At 36.1% G+C, this 21,584-nt stretch overlaps 1 protein-coding gene across 2 annotated transcripts in view; it reads left to right on the forward strand.

The window, feature by feature from the left end:
- Positions 1-311: 311 nt before the first annotated feature.
- Positions 312-21,584, forward strand: part of GLRA3 (glycine receptor alpha 3) — a 156,566-nt gene continuing 135,293 nt past the window's right edge. Inside the window, exon 1 of one of the 2 annotated variants that reach the window (XM_027087922.1) lies at positions 312-397. In XM_027087922.1, coding sequence (XP_026943723.1) covers positions 327-397 — 71 coding nt within the window. In that variant the 5' untranslated portion in view covers positions 312-326. The remainder of the gene's footprint in view (positions 398-21,584) is intronic. The other variant, XM_027087923.1, reaches the window with a different exon arrangement.

A 21,584-nucleotide genomic window follows, 5' to 3' on the forward strand; every position in this document is an offset into this window, starting at 1 on the left:
TGAACTGCTGCCCAGAACCTAGGCACCTCAGACTTCTCATCTCATCCGTTATTCCGCTGTCACTGTATAAATCACCTGCACATGTGTAATCCTGTGAATCTCCCTTCAGCTCCTGCTCAGAGAAGGGGTCGAAAGGGAATTTCAAGTGTTTGAAAGAGAGGGTCTCCGCGGATCGCGGGGAGCTGTCTCAGGTGCTGAAGCTTTCCAGGCGTTGCTCTCCACCAACACCACACGCAGTTAGACTGCACACTCTCATTCCCGGCTTTCTCCTTCCCCATGCCTTGGCTAAGACTCATTTCAGAGTCGTGAATCTTTCCCTCCGTATCATGGCCTACGTGAGACACTTTCGGACATTAGTTTCGGGATTTTACTTCTGGGAAGCAGCACTGCTACTCAGGTGAGTCCACTTGTATTTAACAGTTGGAGAACTCATTCAAGCCTTGCAACTACTTGTCATGGATGAAACCAAGAATGCAACTCGAAGTTGACTTGTTGAAAGTGTCCCTTAAATCGTATTGTTTTCTATCTAAAGGTATCTAGCAGTCTATCTCTTGAGACCTCTACAACATATAACTTTGCTCTGTTTTCACTAATTAATGTATTTTAGTAACTGGCATCTTATATTATTTGCAGCTGAGGTTACCCTAGCAAAAAAATATTTCCAAAGCCTAGGTCTTCCTTCTCAAATTGCTTTAAGTGTTTCTTTTTTCTAAGTGAATTATAAATTCTGGGTGTTACTCTCTTTTGTGAAAGTTACAAACCATTTAGTAATTAGAAATGGAACATTACTTACTTTTTAAAAGACAAAAAAAAATCTAGAGCATAAACATTTAGTGATCAGAGATATTCTGAACATTGTTGATATATCTAGAGGTTAAGTTCAAATGAATAGAATAATAAAGGCCTTGCAAGTACTATTTTCTAAAGAGCCTGGTTCATGGAGGCAAAATAATAAATAAATCACCAGATATGTTCTATGCCAAGAATAATTATTTTGGAGAAAGTAATAAGAAACCTATTGAATGGTAAAATTGTTCTATGATGTGTCATTTTCTTATCATATCCAGTCATATTTGGTAGGCTTTCTTTTTTTTCTTTTTAATTAAAAGAGAAGAGAGACTAAACACAGATCAAGTAATTTAACCCCCATTCTTCATCAAACAATGTATAAGCAAGATACTGCTCATGGATTTTTGAACCAACAATATAAATTTTACTTTACTATTATAATTACCTTAAAATTTCCATTTTTTGGCTCACAAGACTTTCAAGAAGATTGAAATCAAATAATGAGAGTAACTAAGTTATTTGTATAATGGTTTCCATTTGAAGTATGTAAATATTCTTTTCTGGGTTGCTATGTCAAGTTTTTATCGTTAGGCACATTAGAAAAACATAGCATATCCCATAATAACTACCTTTAGTAACAGGACCTAGTTGTGAAGGTTATTATATTTCTGAAATTATCCATTTTTTCTGAAGTGAGGTGTTGAAACCATTGTAAATCAGAATATTTTCAGTGAAAAATATTTTAATGACAGTAAATTTTTGTAACTTTACAATTGTTACAAGTTTCATACGTAGTGACCAAAGCAAAGAATGTAGAGCTTTTACATTTATGTAAATTGTATGGAAAGGAGTACAAAATTCATGTCATAAGATAAATTATTTTACCATAATTATTTCTTAAAATCTTAGATAATACACATATTTATTTTTTCCAAAGAAATCAGAAGAGCTTAGTTGATAGATACTTAGGTTTAGGAAGTTTAATGTTAATAACTAAAATATTTTGATCGATGAGGTCAAATTTGTATAATGGCAAATCACCATAATATTTGTTATGATATATTCTTAGAATTTATCTTCATTAATATTAAATAATTTAGTTTAAAATGCTTTTTATGAATAGTCTAAAAATGTAATCACTTGAAAAAGACATACCCAATATAGAAGTTTTGGTGATACATATATTCTTCATCAGGTTTTTCTTTTTTCGTTCACAAATCGAAAAAAAGTTTTCTCTATCTTAGACTGGTCTTAGTAGCCATCACTCTATGAAGAACTTTAATCATACATAAAAAAATTAAGTGTTTTTATTTTTTAGTGATGGTCCTTGAAGGAAAATTTTCTATAGAAATTTCCTTTAGAAAGTGAAGCTCCCTCTACTGGAAATATCTTGCAAAATACAGTTTCTTTATGGAGACCATTTTTTGTTCGCTAAGCCTATTCGTGAGGTATTGAGCAAAAAAGGAAACATGTAAAGGAAAAACTAAAGTCAAAAAAGTATTTTGTTTAAATTCATAAATATATCTTTTTAATTGAAAAATATTATTTCCAGGGAAATTTGGAAGTTAAGAACAACAACCAGAAACCATATATGAAGTTTTAATTAAATAACATACTAGTAGAAGCGTTTTTTTCCCATAGGTTTAAGGTTTTAAAATTTTTTATTGAGATATAAATGCACAAAGAAAAATGTGCAAACAACAGAGTTCCAAATAAAGTGGCACAAAGGTAACACCATGTCAAGAGACCACGGATCAAGAAGTAGAATTGTCAGCATCACACGAGCATTCACCATGCCCCCTCTTACCACCATATCTTTTCCCAAGCACTACTTTGCTGCAAAATCATCTCTATCCTGACTTATGGGACAATAAAACTTTTTCCTGCTTTTGAACTTTATATACTTATTTGAGTCTGCTTTATTTTTATGAAACATATGTGATTTATCTGTGTTATAGCATGTAGCAGTAACTTGTTTATTCTCATTTCTGTATGGTATTCCATTATATGAAGACATCACAATCTACCCATTGTCCTACTGAGGAAAATTTGGGTATTTTTTTAGGTTTTGGCTAGTGCTGCTATGAACCTCCTTGATCATGCCTTTTTTTGGTGAATACATGTGAATACGTGCATTTTGGGGACTATATGAGTTGGGTCCAAGAGTTTCACTAGGCAGAGGAATTGCTAGAATATAGGGTGGATATGAGTATGGTTAGCTTTAGTAGATACTGCAAGTTTTCTAAGGTAGTTTTACCTAGTTAAACTCCTATCAGTAATATATGAGAGTTCCTGTTGCTATTACTAGTACAAAATTTGATCAGTGCAACATTACTATAAAAATTTATAGTGCTTTCGTAGACTATTATTGCAAGTCCACAGATAATATTTTAGTTTCTATCTTGGCATAATTTCTACATTTTAGTAAATGAGTTTTTTTTTTTTTTAATTAGGAAGCTTCTCTCCCCACAGAGATTCTACAAGTCAGTACCACTTTATTTTTTTTAATTAATTAATTAATTTATTTTTGGCTGCATTGGGTCTTCGTTGCTGCGCGTGGGCTTTCTCTAGTTGAGGCGAGCAGGGGCTACCCTTCATTGTAGTATGCAAGCTTCTCATTGCGGTGGCTTCTCTTGTTGCAGAGCTCGGGCTCTAGGCGCGTGGGCTTCAGTAGTTGTGGCACACAGGCTCAGTACTTGTGGTGCATGGGCTTAGTTGCACCGCGGCATGTGGGATCTTCCTGGACCAGGGCTCGAACCTGTGTCCCCTACATTGGCAGGCAGATTCTTAACCACTGCGCCACAAGGGAAACCCCAGTAAATGAGTTTTATTAAGGCAAAAACAGCAAAACAAAAACATTTACTGCTATACTATAATTAGGAGTATTCATTATCAGAATACATCAGGTATTAGAAATGTAATATTTAAAGGGAACTTATTAAAGAGGTGAATTCTTTTAATAAATACAAGTCAGACACAGACATAAAAAATCTACCTTTCCTAGTAGTGAAGTTTTTAAAATTTTCACATTTTGCTCAGATATTGCTGTTTTTTGAAAAAATTTTCCTATGGCTTTTGGATTCTACTTCTCATACTAATAAAATAAAGAACAAAACACCAGTGTTCAGCTTTCTTTGAAATGTAAATAAGTGATGATTATGAAGAGCTTACAGAACAAATTCCAAAAGCAGGAGAACTGCCAAAAATATTTCATCTAAATTAATTATTTTCACAACATACAATTTTGTTTTTCATCTTTATAGTTTGATACCAACACAGACTTGCTATTTGAATAAATTATGGTATATTGTGTCAAAACACTGAATGTATGAATTTCATACTTTATGATAATCACAAACAAAATGTTTTCTTGATTTACTTCAAAGCCTAAGAAAAACATTTTGGCATAGAATTTCTTATTTTTTGCTTTTGGTACGTTTTGGAGGATGGGGAAAATTCTTTTTAATGTTGGGTCTATTTTCTTATGTAAGATTTTGAAGAAAATGTACTTCAGGGGATAAAGTCATTATTATGATGATTTCTTGTATGTAGGTACTGTAGCAGGATTCTACATAGTGTTTTTAAATTATGCTACACATAATATATGCTTCTTCCCTTTGTATCTATAAATAATCATATGCTTTCCTAAGTGTAGAAGGATCGTGGCCCAGTTCTCTAGTCAATGCCTCAAGCAGTTTGCTCTGCAGATTCAGGAAACAGCTTTTAAATATTTCCTCTTGTATGTAATTTTTCTCTCCCTTGATCACACAACTATGTACTGAGGCAAGTCAATCACCAAATATGTGTTTAACGTGTAATGTTAAGCAATTCAACAAGATTTCCTCATCACATTCTGTGCACACATGTTTGTGCTAGGTACAGTTTGGCTAGGGATGATTGGGAAATTATCCCCTTTCTCATCATGGAACTTAGAGTCTAGCAGGAAAGAAAATACAAAGGTCCAGTGACAAAAGACAAACAGAAACAGCAATGTTTTAGGCAATGTGAAATAGGGAAGTTCCCCAGAGGGTTGGTACTTGTGCTGGATCTTATAAGATGCTTGTTCAATGGGCAGAAATGAGATATAAAGAAAATATTCTATGCAATAGGAATGATACAAGCCTATCATGTGCTAAGGGAATGGTGATGGTCAAATTCAGTTGAAAGATTTCCAATTTATGGTTTAAAATCATATTCTGCTAGCAACAACTATTGAGCTGACTACAATAATAAACCAGCCAAAATGTGGAGTTGCAGCTTCCTTTCATAATGGAATATGGATGAAATTTAGAAGCAAATCATTTAATTATAACTGGATAGTTATCATTATAGGAATGGTCTGGTAACTGGGCTCAAAATATCTCTATAAATCCCTTTCTTTCAGAGGTAGAGTTTACCTCAAAATTACAATTAATCATAAGATTGCTAATAATCATCAGTAATAGTAAAAAACTATGTAAACAGACAACAATGACAAGACTACTAGAAGAAAAGGACAATCTGCTTGTTTTAGAGTTTGGAGATCATGTTTGAATTTTTCATCAAAATATGATCTCTTTAAAGAAAGAAAATCAGGTAGAGGATTTGGATTGTTGGAAGAAAAGGGGACAGTGAACTTGGTTTTGAGTTTGAGATGGTAGCAGTAGATCTGGGTATCCTGCTGTCACCTGAGAACACAGAGACAATGCTTGAACTGTAGACTGAACAGTTCAACTGTTACAAAGGTGATCACACTGTGTGCAAAGAACAAGAAACAGAAAAAATATTTATATGAGATGAAGGTAGAATATTTAGAGCAGGGCACAGAGACGTACTCAGAGTCCTGAGCTAAACTGTGGAGATGCGACTGGTCATAAATAAGTGACAAAGTCATAGATTTATCATAATTTTATACTGTCGATCCCAAGGACTTGCTCTTATCAATAGCATATATCTATCCCTTTTCTATAGAGCCTTTGAATGCTCTAATTTCAACTAATCTCATAAACTAGTCCACAGTCATGGATGATTAAAAACTTAAGTTTTCTCAGGAGACTTTTAGGGAATTATTTTGGAGAAGATGCATCTTTAACTTTTACTTACTACATGAAGCATATTGGATGAATCCTCCTTGATTTTCCCACCAAACCTGTCTCTTAAACTCTTCGCCAAATGATTAGCGTTATACTTGGATTAACTGTATTTATTGAAAATGAACTCCTGTGTATGCAGATGTCCATTTTGAAACATGGGTGGTTTGTCTTTCTCCACTAGAAGAAAGCTGTAGCTTTGTCTTGTTGGAAAAATGCATCAAGAAGAGAGATAAGTGAGTTAGCTTCGAGAACTGGTTCTGGAGTGAAGGCAGGCATTCTAAGACAGGACCAACTGTTTAGTAACAAACAGAGTGTGTGAATAGAATGAGCTCTTTCATCCCAGAAAATGAAGCTATTCAAACAACTGCATGGCAACCACACACATTTTAAGAAACAGAGTTTGAAATCCTCAGATATTGTCAGAAGAGGAAGCAATAGCAAAAAATAAAATAAAATAAAATAAAATAAAAAAAGCAGCTCCGTTACAGTGTATTTCTGAAATTCTTTCAGAATCTCCATACTAGAGATATTTTTAGGAGGAAGTATTGCCAGTACCTCTCAGACAATTTGATGCACAGAAGCAGTAACCTCAGTGGTACAATTAAGAATAGCATAAAGTGGAAAGGTTATTAACATCCTCTGAGATAGTTTATTGCATGGAATAACTTCCAATGCAAACGATGAAGCATTCTCTAGGAGTGCATGCAAAATTTACACACTGACAAAAATAACCAATTAGGATTTATAGACCCTGAGATATTTCTGATACTACTTTACAAACATTGCCAATATAGGTTGGTTGGGCTTACATTGGAGGTAACTAGTCCATCCAATATTGTACCTAAATTTGAAAATCTCTCAAAAATATCTATAACAGGGACTTGCCTCGTGGTCCAGTGGGTAAGACTCTGCGCTCCCAATGCACGGGGCCTGGGTTCGATCCCTGGTCTGGGAGCTAGATCCCACGTGCCGCAACTAAGAAGCCCGCGTGCCGCAACTAAGACCCGTTGCAGCCTAAATAAATAAATATTAAAAAAAAAAATCTATAACAGGTAGTCATCCTGTAAACGTTAAAATTTCCAGCAATAAGGACCTTTTTACCTGAAAAGGAAAATGTTTATCAAATAATTTTAATGAATAAAAAACAAAATGTCATTCTGTTTTCTCCTGGACATAGGAAACTTCCTTTGGGCACATGTGCTCCCTCTCCCCAAATATTTGTTTCTGTATTTTTTCCCTTTTTTTTCATGCTTGCTTCTTCACTTAAAATGACCATCCTGCTTGTGGAGAGTGTGTTTTTTATTTGAGACACAGTTTGAATTGATAATATTTTCCATGTGGTTGCTCCATGCATGAAGCTTGTATACTCCAGTTGCAGGGTGCCTGTAGCAGTCTACCTGAATCTCTTTGTAACTTTATAAAAGTCTGTGGAGCAATGACTGCATTTCCAGGCAGTGTGCAATGTGCTGGAGAAGCAGAATCTCAACTTTCTATAATATGCCACCGTAGAGGGGGGGACGTGACATCACCTTCAAATGTGTGTTTTAGATTTTCATGCAAGTCTTGTCTCTCCTTCTTGATTGTAACCCCCATGAGGATAGGATTGTTTCTGATCTTGTTTTACTGCCATAATATTTAATTCAATGTCATGCTTGATAAAACAACAGATCCGCACTGAGATGACACCTACCTACCTGTCATCTCTGTTTATCTGTCTATAACTCTAGATTTGAATTTTATTTCAACCTGTGTTATTACTTGGAGTGGAAAGGGAATCTTGTGTTCAAGATACCATAAAGGCTATAAGATCAAATAAATTGCCTCAGAAGATGTTACCGGCTCTGAGAAGTTGTAAAACAGACATAAATTGGCAGCTCCCAGTGGAAAAGTGATAGATTTGCTTCTCCTTATCACCATGAGAAATTGAGATTTCTATTGTATAATGCATTATTTCTCAACTTATTTTCCCCATCATTGCCTCCTAAGGAGCCCTTTAAAGATATTTTTAGACTTTTTTTTCTAATTGCCTGCATGAAATTGTAATATCACAGTACATTGTATATTTGCTCATGTGTAGTATATAGCCATAGATACATAGAGATAGAGATAGATTTGTGCTTTATATGTAAGAAGAATAAGATTTTTCACCCCCAAGATAAAACTCTCACCCACCCTCCTTGGGGTGATAACACCCCTCTTGAGAATGCATGGTGTAAAGGTTGCTACTTTTTATGATACTTAGGCTATAGTTGTATAGTTTCATTGTTTGGAGTCATGACCTAGAAGTAAAGCAATCATTTATCTGTTGACACCGTTTAAGATAATTTAATCCTAAAAGCATTAGGAAACTTTAGTGACATCTTTTTCTGTAAGTACATAAAGTTCCCAGAAGCCACTAGGCTTTCATCAATAAATTTCAAATCACAGCTGCCTCTACCAACATCACTGTTCAATGACTTTCATAATTTCATGAAACTATTTTTTAAAAAACAAAATCTTGGAGATAATATCATTTACAGTTTATTTTTCTATGATTTAGACTCTGTTGACTTTCTTTTGTTTTCAAAGTAAGATAAATGAAAAAGTTCAAATTCCTTTTCAAAGTTAAATTTATAGTTGTTATAGAAAGGATCTCAACAGTTAGTACTGACATAAGGTCTGGATATTCTTCAATTCAGGAGTTCAGGGATATGTACAAAAAGCTGAGAGTAATGTTACCATTAAAATAAAAACTGATTGGGACTTCCCTGGCGGTCCAGTGGTTGAGACTTCACCTTCCAATGCAGGGAGTGCAGGTTCGATCCTTGGTCGGAGAGTTAAGATCCCACATGCCTCACGACCAGAAAACCCAAACATAAAACAGAAGCAATATTGTAACAAATTCAATAAAGACTTTAAAAAAATGGTCCACATAAAACAAAAAAACTGATTGAAAGAAAATAGAGTAACAAGTAAAATGCTACTAATAGAAAAGAAAGTAGGAATGATTATTAATTGGCAGTAAGGTGTCAGCAAATCATCAGAAAACGATGTTTATCTTGCTGTTTGGTTTTGTTTTGCTTTGGTTTGTTTTGCTTTGGTTTGGTTCATACTGGCCATACAATACTTAAGGTGGGGAATTGGGGGAAGATAAATGATGTGAACGTTGATGAAACAACCACTCAAATACCATCCATCAAATGCCTGGGAGGACCATATGCATTCTGTCTGTCTGGCTAATTTCTACTCAACTCACTTTACCTTCTTGAAGAATCCTTCTCTGAGCTCCCCCAAGTCTAGGTGAGGATACCTCCTCTGTGCTTCCAGGAATACAGTACCTTTATTATTGCATATGTCCCAGGGCTGTGGTAATGGCCTGAATACTGCCTCTAGTTCAAACCGTGAAGCCCTGGAGGGCAGCGACAGTAACATATTTCTAGTTCTATCACCAGGGCTTAAAAGAGTGTCTTGCACACTGACAGGGCTCACTCATTTCTGAAATGAAACACTTCTCCCCACCCCCCCAAAGCAGATTTACAATTTCAAATAAATAATTCTAGGCATAAATAAAAATACTATGCTGTCTTTCTTTCCTTCTAGCATTTAGGAGGAAAATTAGTGAGAGATTTGGTGCTTTGTTTTTTCTCTTTATTCCCAATTTTATTTGTCTGTGGTAATATATTTACCCACTTGCCTCTTATCTCTCTTTTCTTTCACAGAAAATATTCTTCTACGTTTTTCCATTTCCTCACTACTTACTTATGTCTCACTTGTTCCTATCTGGGATCTATCTCCACCTCTACAAAATGAAGCAGTACTGAGCTTCCATGTCATGATAGCTTCTTCTTTTAAACATTGGAAAAAGGGAATAGCACTTAATATAAAAATGGTTGTAGCAAATAACTATTTCATGTATATATAAAATACATATATACGTATATAAAATATATTTTAAAGCAACATATAATTTTTAATTATCTACTTTTTGTAAGATCTCTGCAGTGAAAAAAGAAGACATAATTAAACGACCATTCTAAATAATAATCAAATAATGCATATTCTCAATGCATAATGTTTGAATTTCTATTATGGCACCTCTCACAGTTCTGGGATCAGAATCACTGACACGTTTCCAATTCCCTAGATAAACTGAGAACCATTGATATCACAGAATACTTATTTTTGCCTTTAATCTGTTTACTCACATACATTTAATGTTTTAAGCCCAAGAGACTCTATAAAGGGTGGTTGATTGACAATTTCTTTTTTGCTGGCAATTGTTGAAAATGTAATCATGAACAACTACCCAAAATAGTAACAATTGTAAATACTGGGAAAAGAAAATATCTTTTTTGGAATGCAGAGGAGTATAAAATTTTTATAAAGAGGCAGAGAATTTAAATGGACCGTGAACAGTTGATGGAATGTGAGTGGGCAAGAAAGAGGGAAGAGTGTTTCGGACAGAAAAAGCATCCTTAGAAAAGACAACAGGCCAGTCTCCATGTGAAATGGAGGATACGGCAAACTTGATAGTAACATCTCAACCATGGGCCCCCCAAGTTTTCCTGTCTAATAAATTCATGCTTTGTGTTGTTTTAGAACTAACTTCCTGGGGAAAATCTATATGACTATTGTAGCGTGTTAGAAAACATCCGCAAATATTTATTCCAATAATAGTTTTCTCTAAACAAAATATTTCATTGTTATCACTTGCTTATGAGGGAAGAGAATATTCACATAAGCTACTTTGTATTCACTAGTTCTGTTGATATCACTATACATATATTTTTTTAATTTGTATCATTTAAATGTGTATCCGAAGTCTGAGTACTGAAACTTAATTATTAGTAGATCAAATAAAACAAAAATCCAAGAAAAGGAGAGAGTTATGACTTTTCATAGTTTTATAAACAATTACATTCCTGACAAGGGAAAGAAGAATGACACATGATAAAATCGTAATGAAAAACTTAAAAGCAATCTATCTCTATAAATTCCTTTCTTATTATAAAATAATAAAACACTAATATACATTAAATGATATTTTCCACCAGTTCTTAAATTGCTCCTATTTAAGAAGAGAATTACCTTTAGTCTATTAAAACACTAAGGGACCCAACTTTGTATAGTACTGCCTAGTAAGAAGGAATGCACCTTCCGTGTTTTTCTCTTGCCTCTTGTTTTATTTATTGGGAAGAATAGAGGTAGCAGAGGATTATATGGATAAAACCATTAGAAATCTCCCTTCTGCCTCATGTTGCTTCTTTCTAAAAACTTTAAAACCCTTTAAAAGATTATGAAATCTTTTTTTCCCCTCTTAAATTCCTGAAATTGGGCTTATCTCTTTCTTCCTACAAATCTTAAATACGGTACGTATCATCAAAGACACAGAATCTACTGCAGACCTCAGTTGGTGCCTACTGAGATTATATAGAGAATTAGGTTTTATGTGTAGCCTAACTATCTCCCCCTAAATAATAATATGTAAACTTAAAATTTTGCTCTACTTCAAAAGGCCAAAGTGTATGACATTCTTTGTGTGCTTTTGTACGGTTATATACGTCAACTTACAGCAAAAATTACATCGGAAAATCTTAATCAGTATGAAAAAAATTCAAATTCCTGGAACATATGAAAATTCAAACTCAAAAATACAGTAGTAAAAGAAGATGAGATTTATACCTCTACAGGAAAGAGCTAGTTTATTTTAGATGGTTTCTAAACTAACTTTTCTTGCCTCAGTCTTCTCTGTACATGCACTTGTGTGCACATGTGAAAACAAGAAGGAATTTAGAGAAAGACGACTCAGGGTCAGATCTCAGCTCTGTCTTTGAAGGGCTGGGTGGCTTTTCTATACACTGAGTGATTGTACTTAACATGCTACTTTAAAAATGTAATGGGTAAAGCTGTATCCATCTATGGAATACATTTTTTTTTTTAAACGAACACAGTCAGAAACGCACTAATCACTCCTTAAGAGAAAATATGTACTTAGGATTACAGCTCTAATTTCTCACTTCACCTAATATCAGTAGCCTTTATTCAAAGAAGCTATTTTTTTTTCTAAAATCCATTGTAGTGGTAGATGTGAAAGATGTTGAGTGGCAGGAAAATAAACAAGGGGTAAACAGACTAGCCCTTTATAGCTGTGTTAGTTCAGATTAGGTTCATTTGTGACTGACAGAAAGTGCACAATAATATTGGTTTAAGAAAGATTTGTTTTTCTTTCAAAAAAAAAGGAAAAGAAAAACCATGGAAGCAACCAGACCACATCTGGAATGGGAGTTCACTGATCTTTCTATCTTCTTGTTTTGTCATTCTTAACGTAGGATTTCTTCCTTGAGATCCAAGATAGATGCTCTGATTTCAGAAATCGTAGCTGCTTTCCAGCTATCAGAAAAGAAGAAGAGGCTTATCTTTAAAGGCATTTCCAAGAAGTTAAAGATTTCTCAGTTTCACTCTTAGCTTTGAGTGTCCATGTGGCCAAGTTCCGGCCACTAAGTTGCAAATGGAAGTGGCATGTTTGGCTTTTTGGAAGTGCATGCGAAGGGAGGTCCAGAGGCTCCAGCTCATATTTTACATTCACCGTTATGGAACTCAGTCTTTCAAGTGAAGCCAAAGGGAATTATTGCAAGTAGGAAAGGAGCATGATCAGACTGTGTCTCAGAAATATCACTAAAGAAGTAATATGGATAAGATACAAGGATGTAATGTACAGCACAGGGAATAGAGCCAATATTTGATAATAACTACAAATGAAGTACAATCTATAAAAATATTGAATCACTATGTTTTAAAAAATAAAAATTGATAAAAATAAAATAAGCCTCAGGCAAATTTGATATATAGATTACTAGTAATATGCATATATATGAGTAAAATATTGTCAAGGAACATATTTATCAATACGTATACATGCAAGCATATACGTAATAATGTATACATTTATTGGAAGTGCATGTTTGGATATTTTTGAAGTTTTGGAGTGGGCAATTATAGAAGTTTGGAGAGCACTTGTCTAGACGAGAGATACACAGGAAAGTGATAATACGTGTGTGTGTGTGTGTGTGTGTGTGTGTGTGTGTGTGTGTGAGAGAGAGAGAGAGAGAGAGAGACAGAGAGAGAGAGAACTGCTTTAATGAGAACATAGGATTCACTAAGCGCACAAGAGGGCACATAATTGTTAGTGGGGGGGTGCAGCGTGGAGGCAGGACAACTTTTCAAAAGATGTGGTCCTTGAATTGAATTGTCAAAGTGAGAAGCAAAGGTGATCTGGGCAGAATCAACTGCCTGTGCAAAGATGTATGCACAAACCAGCATTAAAAATGTAGGAACCACAGCTGGTTCAGTGTGACTGGAAGCTACATTATATGTCAGGCGCGGGATGACAGACAAGGCTGGAGGGGATGTAGGTCATATTTTTTATATAATTTTCCAGAATAAAGGGAAGTTTCCATTTTATTTTATTTTTTTGCCACACCACGCAGCTGGTGGGATCTTAGTTCCCCAACCAGGGATTGAACCCGGGGCCACAGCAGTGAAAGCACCGAGCCCTAACGACTGGACCACCAGGGAAGTCCCAAGAAGTTTCCATTTTAAAATGTTTCTCAAAATGTTTCAACTATACCACCTTTTACTTTTTGCCAAAATTAATTGGTTTTCAAACATTAATTTTTAAAATTGGGATTGTATATCTTTTTTATAATATGAATCATTTCCAAATTATTATATAGAAAAAAGGGAACACTTTGATAATTTTGCAGGTTAGTTAAAGTTACTGCAAACACTGAAGAAAACTTAAGACCTCTGAAAATCTCCAAAACTTTTTCAAATGTTTCTAAACATCAGCTTATTCTAAATAGTAGATATCATGGTTGACTCTTCTAATTTTCAGTGTTTAGCATTATTTTTATTTTTACCCCCTTTTTCTTATTTTTTCAATCCTAATATTTGTAGAAAAATGCACAACTTGAGATCATTACCTTGATTTTTCTCAAAAGAAAGGGGAAATTTATTATTTTTCTACAACACATTATGCTGCTTATATTCAAGCAGAATGGTTGAATGTTTGTGATAAGAATAAATATTCCAGTATACAAATAAAGTATAACTATTATCCAAAAAAAGGAAGCAATATGGAGAACTTAACAGAAAGTATGTTCACAGTGGGGAAGGGAAAAACTGGCCTCAGGGAGAGTAGAAAACGGTTAATGCAATAGGACATCCCAAAAATGGAGAGAAAGGAGCAATATGAGAAATGACCAAAAAAAAAAAAAAAAAGTCTTGTCCGCTGCTTGGACGTGGAGGATCAGAGAGAATGGTCTAGGATAAGCCTCATATTTATACCTTTAGTAACTGGGTGAAAAATAGTGCCACGACAAGAATAGGGCATAAAAGAAGAGGCATAGCCATGTAGAAAAGTATCATAAGTTAAGTTCCAGATATGTATGGTGAATGTAATGCCTATGAGATATCCAGTTGATGGAAAACTTCAGCACAGAGGTGAGAACACAAGACCTGGGACTAGATAAGATTGGATGGCTAGAATTCTGGGGCAAGGTTTTCCTACATTTTTTAATACTTGAGCACACATGGATGTTTCATCTCATTGTACAAACAAATAAGCCTGGTGACTCTCAGTCCTCAAGCCTGGCTCTAGCTGCACCATCTCACACACTGCAGGCTGAGCTGTGGCTAACACAGCACACCTGTAATCCACTGGGGCTTGCAGATGTCAAAAAGTCCTTCCCTGCCGAGGGCACTGCTGCTCAAAATGTGGTCCTTTAACCAGAAGAATAACCATCACCTGAGAGGCTGTTAGAACTGCAAACTCACCACGACTTACTGAGTCAGAATCTGCATTTTATCCAGCCCGGCAGATGAGTCATAAAGCACATTCAGATTTGAAAAGCACTGTCTTAAAAACACCAGCTTCTAAGGGATGAGCAGAAGGAGAGGTACGGGCAAAAAAAAAGAAGAAAAAAAAAAAAAAAGGAAGGGGAAAAAAAAAAAAAAAAAAAAAAAAAAAAAGGATGGGGATTATGATAAGAGAAAAATGAGAACTAACACGGAGTGCGTCAGACAACCAAAAAGAAAAGTTTTGGAAATAAAAGAATGATCAATAACACAATGATATCAAATGCCATAAAAACCAAAAGAAATGTGGAAGATTATAAATAGCCTTTTGATACAAAAATACATGTACAGCTATGTTAGAAGATTGAATTGTGCGTTAAAGAAAAATATAGATTCCCTTTTTTAGAAGAGGCTATACTGCATGAGGAAGTAACAGTGGACACAGATGTGGCAGGCACTTCTTCATTTGCTTGTTTAATTTTGCTTTTACAATGAAAGGAGATTTGAGCTTGCTCACATCCTGGAAGAAAGAAGTCAGTAGATTAGGAAATGCTTAGGAAAACACAAGAGAGGTTCAGAAGAGAAAGGGCAAAGTCACTGATGAGGTGAAAAGGAAGAGTTTTAAGAGCAGTCGTTGAGGGGCAGCTTTTGAACCAGAAGTCTTAAGTCTTTCTCTGGGACCGGAGGCAGAATGTGGCAGGCGGTAGAGACGGGAATTGTGATTTTGTTATTCAGTTGCATGCTCAGTTATCTCTTTGAAGTAGGAGACAAGGTCATTAGTCGAGATAAAGATGAACAACGAAGCAGACAGGTTTAGGCTGATTTAATGGTTACAAAACACAGAATATAGCTGAGTCCACATTACCTCTGGTACTGGACAGGCTGTGCTCCCAGCTTTCTTGGAAGAGTCGGTCCAGCCCCGTGAGAGCAAAAGCCCCCATCACTCTGCAGAGGAGCGGGATGAAGCCTAGGACATGATCTTTATTCAGGCCTCGCTCATTTAGGTGGCAAAGTCAGAGGTAGAGCCCACATCACCTCATTCAAATTAACTGCTTATTTTTCCAAAAGAGCACAGTGATTTAGGCTCTTCTACACTAGAAAAAGGAATGATCACATCATTCTTTAAAAGGTGAAATGTGGCTCATTCAGCTAGAATCACAGTAAGTTTTTTTTAATGAATAGTTTCATCAAAAAATATAAGAATGAGACCCACTTTCAAACTTTTTGCTCTTCTCAGGGTTCTATACATGAACACCATGTGTGGCAGTGTAGGTGTGTCCACTCACATCTCTGACCCGTTTCTTTTCAATCTTGAAAATAGGTAGTCTTTTCCTAGGAGGCATTACCTCCAGAGATTTTGTTATGCTTGATTAAAGGAAAACATGTTCTTACAGGAAGAGGAAATAACTTCTATAATCTAGAAGCTTTTACAATCCTTTTGTTTCCTGGGAAACTGTAAATGTCTTGCCCAAAATAGTTTAGGCACCTAAGTAGAAGGAAGGTGGAAACGGGAAGAAAGAATGGAGGTGAGGCAGAGGGAGAAGGGTGTATATAACCTCAGATGAATATTAGCTTTAAGTATGATGTACAGTCACTGATTGTATCTTGCTAAGCTCTTCTCACTCTTAATTTTTAAAAAGAATATAATCCAATAAAAACCTTGATGTGTAGTCTAATTTTCGCTAGAGGGAAATTGAACAACACTATACTCACTGCTACATTTACCTTTCCTTACCACTTCCAATTATAAACTCCTTTTTGCTTTATTGTTTGATTCCCTTCTTTTTTCTGTGCCATTCCTCTCTCCTTAAAGGAATGTAACGAACAGACAAATGTAGGGCTTCCTGCACCACAGGAAGAAAAATGTCCAATAACTCAAATATGCTTAAGTCAGAACACATTCCATTGAAAGGTGACATTAACATAAACATTTGTAGTCACACAAAAGGGAATATCTACCATAATCTGAATAAGTCGGTGCTCTGCTGGTTCAATATTATTACAGAAAACAACCTTAGCATGGCTCCACTTTAATATTCTTTTCAGGTTCAGAGACTCAGAGACTGGTGCTTTAAAAATATCATGGTTTTATGCCCTCAATCTTATTGATTTGGGGATTTATAAAAATGCATTTTATTAGTAAGCATTCATGCAAGCACAATTAGATCAAAATAAAGCAGTACTACTTCTGCTGTATTGTTTCCTTTGTAAATATAACTCAGTTAAACATCTCAAGTAAAAGGATGATTTCTGTATCACTCATTTCTGGCTTGTGGGTTTATGGTGCTTTTTTCCCCTTATTTTACTGTATTTTTATGAAATACAGTAGATTAATAGATTAAAATGAAATTTAGAGAATGTGTTTTTGTTGTTGTTGTTGTTGTTTTTCTGCAGTATGCGGGCCTCTCACCGTTGTGGCCTCTCCCATTGCGGAGCACAGGCTCCGGACGCGCAGGCTCAGCGGCCGTGGCTCACGGGCCCAGCCGCTCCGCGGCATGTGGGACCCTCCCGGACCGGGGCACGAACCCGTGTCCCCCACATCAGCAGGCGGACTCTCAACAACTGAGCCACCAGGGAAGCCCGAGAATGTGTTTTTTAAAAAGTTTTATGCACATTTTAAAGGTCTAAGTGGTGTTTTGTCAAATAAGATTCAGGAGAGCAGCACAATTCTTTTTTTTTTTTTCCCGCGGTACGCGGGCCTCTCACTGTTGTGGCCTCTCCCGTTGCAGAGCACAGGCTCCGGACACGCAGGCTCAGCGGCCATGGCTCACGGGCCCAGCCGCTCTGCGGCATGTGGGATCTTCGCGGACCGGGGCACGAACCCGTGTCCCCTGCATTGGCAGGCGGACTCTCAACCACTGTGCCACCAGGGAAGCCCTATCCGTCTCATGATATATTTCAAGTACTATTTTTACTCCTCTATTCCAAAAATACTTATATAATATCTCAGTGGTTTTATATAATGTCTCATTATATTTATATAATATCTCAATCAGTGTTCCAGGATTTGGGGGTATAATAGTAAATAAGCAAAAATCCCTGCTCTTAAGAAGTTATCTTCCAGCAGAGGAAAACATAAAAATAAATAAGTGAATGAATAGTATTTTATCTAATAATATGTTTTATGGAGAAAAGTAAAGCAGAAACAGATAGGGAAGAGAGAAAATGTGAGAAGGGAAGACATTTTCTTTTTTTTAATTAATTTTTATTGGAGTATAGTTGATTTACAATGTTGTGTTAGTTTCTGCTTTATATCAAAGGGAGTCAGTTGTACATATACATATATCCATTCTTTTCCCATGTAGGTCATTACAGTGTATTGAGTAGAGTTCCCTGTGCTCTACAGTCAGTCCTTATTAGTTATCTGTTTTATATATAGCAGTGTGTATATGCAGAAGGGAAGACATTTTCAAGGAGACCTTTTGAGTGAAGACTTGAAGGTGACGAGGGAGCCATACAGTGGGACCTAGAGGAGATTGGTTTAGGTAGAAGGGGTGGCAAGTGTGATGGCCCTTAGGTGCCAGCATACTTACTAAAAGTTTTCAAAGAAACCATCCAGTAAAATATCATTGCAAATTTCTGTTTTTCAATATAGATAACCTATGACATTGGATATGTGTCTCTTAGATGTTTTAAAACCATGCTTTAATTCAACAGGTCCAAAATTGAACACATTATCGTAACTCTCAAAGCTGGTCCCCCTTTTCCCGCTGTCCTATATCAGTGAATGATGTTTCCATCCATACAGTTGCTCTAGCCAGAAAGCTGGGTCGACATCACTTAACTACTGCTGTATAACACATTATCCTGAAATTTAGTGCGTTAAAACAACAATGAATGTTCATTGCATGGGTCAGAAATTCAGGAACAGCTTTAGATGTTCTAGCTCAGAATCTTTCGTCAGGTTACTGTCAAGATGTCAGCCATGGTTGCAGCCACGTGAAGGCTTGACTGGTGAAGAGACTCTGATTTCAAGTTGGCTCAGTCAAATGACTGGCAACTTCGTGAATCCTATTGGTAGAAGCTCTCATTTTCTTCCATGTAGCTACTTGAGTGGCTGAGGGAAGAGTGAATGACCCAGAAGAGAGCTGGGTGGAAGTAGCAATGCATTTTATGATCAAACTACAGAATTCATGTCATCAAGAATTTACATTGTGTAGGCAGCATTCAAGAGGAGGAAAATTAGGCTCCACCCTTTGAAGGGAGGTGTGTCAAAAAATTTAAATAAGCATTTTTAAAATCATTGCAATCACGCTTGAAACATTTTCCTCATTCCCAACCAGTACCAAACCATCACTAAATTTTATGGATTTTATCAGTGATATATATATCTCTTAGATTATTCTACTCTCTCCAACCCCACTGCGATCAAAATTACTCACACTATCCTCAGCTCTCACTTTGACCGCAGGAGTTGTTTCCAAATGGGAGCTGTAAAGACAGAAGTCCAAAATGTGATCCATGAGGCACTGCATGATTAGGTACCTACAGCCGTCTCCAGCCTCATTTGTTATTACGTTGACACTTTCTGTCTCTATTCCAGACACACTAACATTCCTTTAGTCTCTGTCCTTCCCATGACACCACAGGTTCTAAGATATTTTCTCTTGTATGTCTATTCAGTCTTTTTCTGCCTGAAATTCTGGACTACTATTTCAGCAGCCCCTCCTCCTAGAAGTGTTCACTGAATTTATACCAATTGATAGACTTCTTTTGATTATTTAAAATCTTGCTAGAATACCAGAACTGAAATAAAACTATTAAACTAAAGACAATATAAAACCAGAATTGCTTTAAATATTCATTCAGTAGTTGATTTCTGAAAACTAAATGTCCTGAATAAGAAGTTATTTAAGGAAGAGTGGTAAACAAGTGTGTCAGTTAGGGGCCCTATAATTATACATTTGCAATATGACTTTGAACTTCTCTTACTAAGGTGCCTTCAACCATGAATTGAATTCATAAGCTAGGATGGGTCCATCAGATTTTTTCTTTATGGTGCTCAGTATTTCCTGAGTTTGTTGGTATTTTCTACACTTGGATTTCATGAGATACTATTATACCATTCAGGGCCCTTTTACATTAATTAGCTTGAGTGAATTTCTCTTTATTTCAATTAAAAATATCCCTGACCAAAAGAGTCATGCTGGGCTTCCCTGGTGGCGCAGTGGTTGAGAGTCCGCCTGCCGATGCAGGGGACACGGGTTCGTGCCCTGTTCCGGGAAGATCCCACATGCCGCGGAGCGGCTGCGCCCGTGAGCCATGGCCGCTGAGCCTGCGCATTCGGAGCCTGTGCTCCGTAACGGGAGAGGCCACGGCAGTGAGAGGCCCGCGTACGCAAAAAAAAAAAAAAAAAAAAAAAAAAAGAGTCATGCTATCAAAGGCAAAATCCAAACATTGGCTTAAGAATTTGACATTTTTTGAAACATATGTGTAGAATATGTCATTTGTTTTACTGCAATTTTCTGTGAAAAATGTGTACCATTTTTAAGTCTCCATTTTTATACTGGTTAAAGAATATCTGGCTTGCCCAACGTGAAGCAACTAGTTAATGACAAAACTAGAACAAAATGTAAGCCTCCTGGCTGTCCATCTGGAGCTTCAGCCATTCTACTATGATGATTTTCATTTAATTATCTTGGGCACTGGACATATAATAGAACTATTGAGTCTATTCTAAGTAATTTTCAATGTTTCTGAAATGCTTAATTAGTTTTCTTTAAAATAAACAAGTCATTAAGAAGCTACAAATCAATGAGTTAATTAGCTGTGTTATGGCCTTTTAGATTTTTCAGTTGAAATAAGCTGATGTCAAAACTATAAAGAAGTAAACTACTACCCATGAGAATAGACAGTTTCCATAGAAGTTATAACAATTAGCATGAGTTTTGAGCACAGCATTTTGAAAGCATTTAGTAAAACTGAGTGACTTTATGATAAAAATAAATTTTGTAGATGAAACGAACAAACTTGTATAACGATGAGAGTTAAGAAACCTCAGATGACTACACTATCTATCCCTGTCATCTACTTTTTCTTTTTTACATCTTTATTGGAGTATAATTGCTTTACAATGGTGTGTTACTTTCTGCTTTATAACAAACTGAATCAGTTATACATATACATATGTCCCCATATCTCTTCCCTCTTGCATCTCCCTCCTTCCAACCCTCCCTATCCCACCCCTCTAGGTGGTCACAAAGCACCGAGCTGATATCCCTGTGCTATGCGGCTGCTTCCCACTAGCTATCTGTTTTACGTTTGGTAGTGTATATATGTCCATGCCATTCTCTCACTTCGTCCCAGATTACCCTTCCCCCTCCCCATATCCTCAAGTCCATTCTTTAGTAGGTCTGTGTCTTTATTCCCGTCTTGCCCCTAGGTTCTTCATGACATTTTTTTTTCTTAAATTCCATATATATGTGTTAGCATATGATATTTGTCTTTCTCTTTCTGACTTACTTCACTCTGCCTGTCATCTACTTTCACTGGAGTCCTCCTTCTCCACCTGTCCTATCCCTCCACCTCCTATCCCACACCTATAACCCTGTATTAACCCTTCATATACAAACACGCAAACAATATGTAACTTACCACTGACAACTAGCAAGCATTGAACAGACATACCTACTAAGTCCTAATTTATGTAAGCACTGAACGTAGACACCACTGCAATCAGGTCTGGCTAAAAAAGTACCCATCACATTCTAATTGACAATTCTCCAGTTCCACCATTAAATGACGATTTTCAGACATATAACTTTGCTTTAATTTTCTCTTTCAGATTTCTATATCCTGATTTTCCCGTTTCTAAATATTTGTTCTAGGTTCTTCCCTGATTATTCATAAGCATCACTCCTAACTTGGGCAGAAGGACAGAAGGATGAA

The sequence above is a fragment of the Aethalodelphis obliquidens genome, unplaced genomic scaffold (genome assembly GCF_003676395.1).
Source record: "Aethalodelphis obliquidens isolate GAN/ISIS:26980383/991018 unplaced genomic scaffold, ASM367639v1 scaffold61, whole genome shotgun sequence".
Taxonomy (NCBI): domain Eukaryota; kingdom Metazoa; phylum Chordata; class Mammalia; order Artiodactyla; family Delphinidae; genus Aethalodelphis; species Aethalodelphis obliquidens.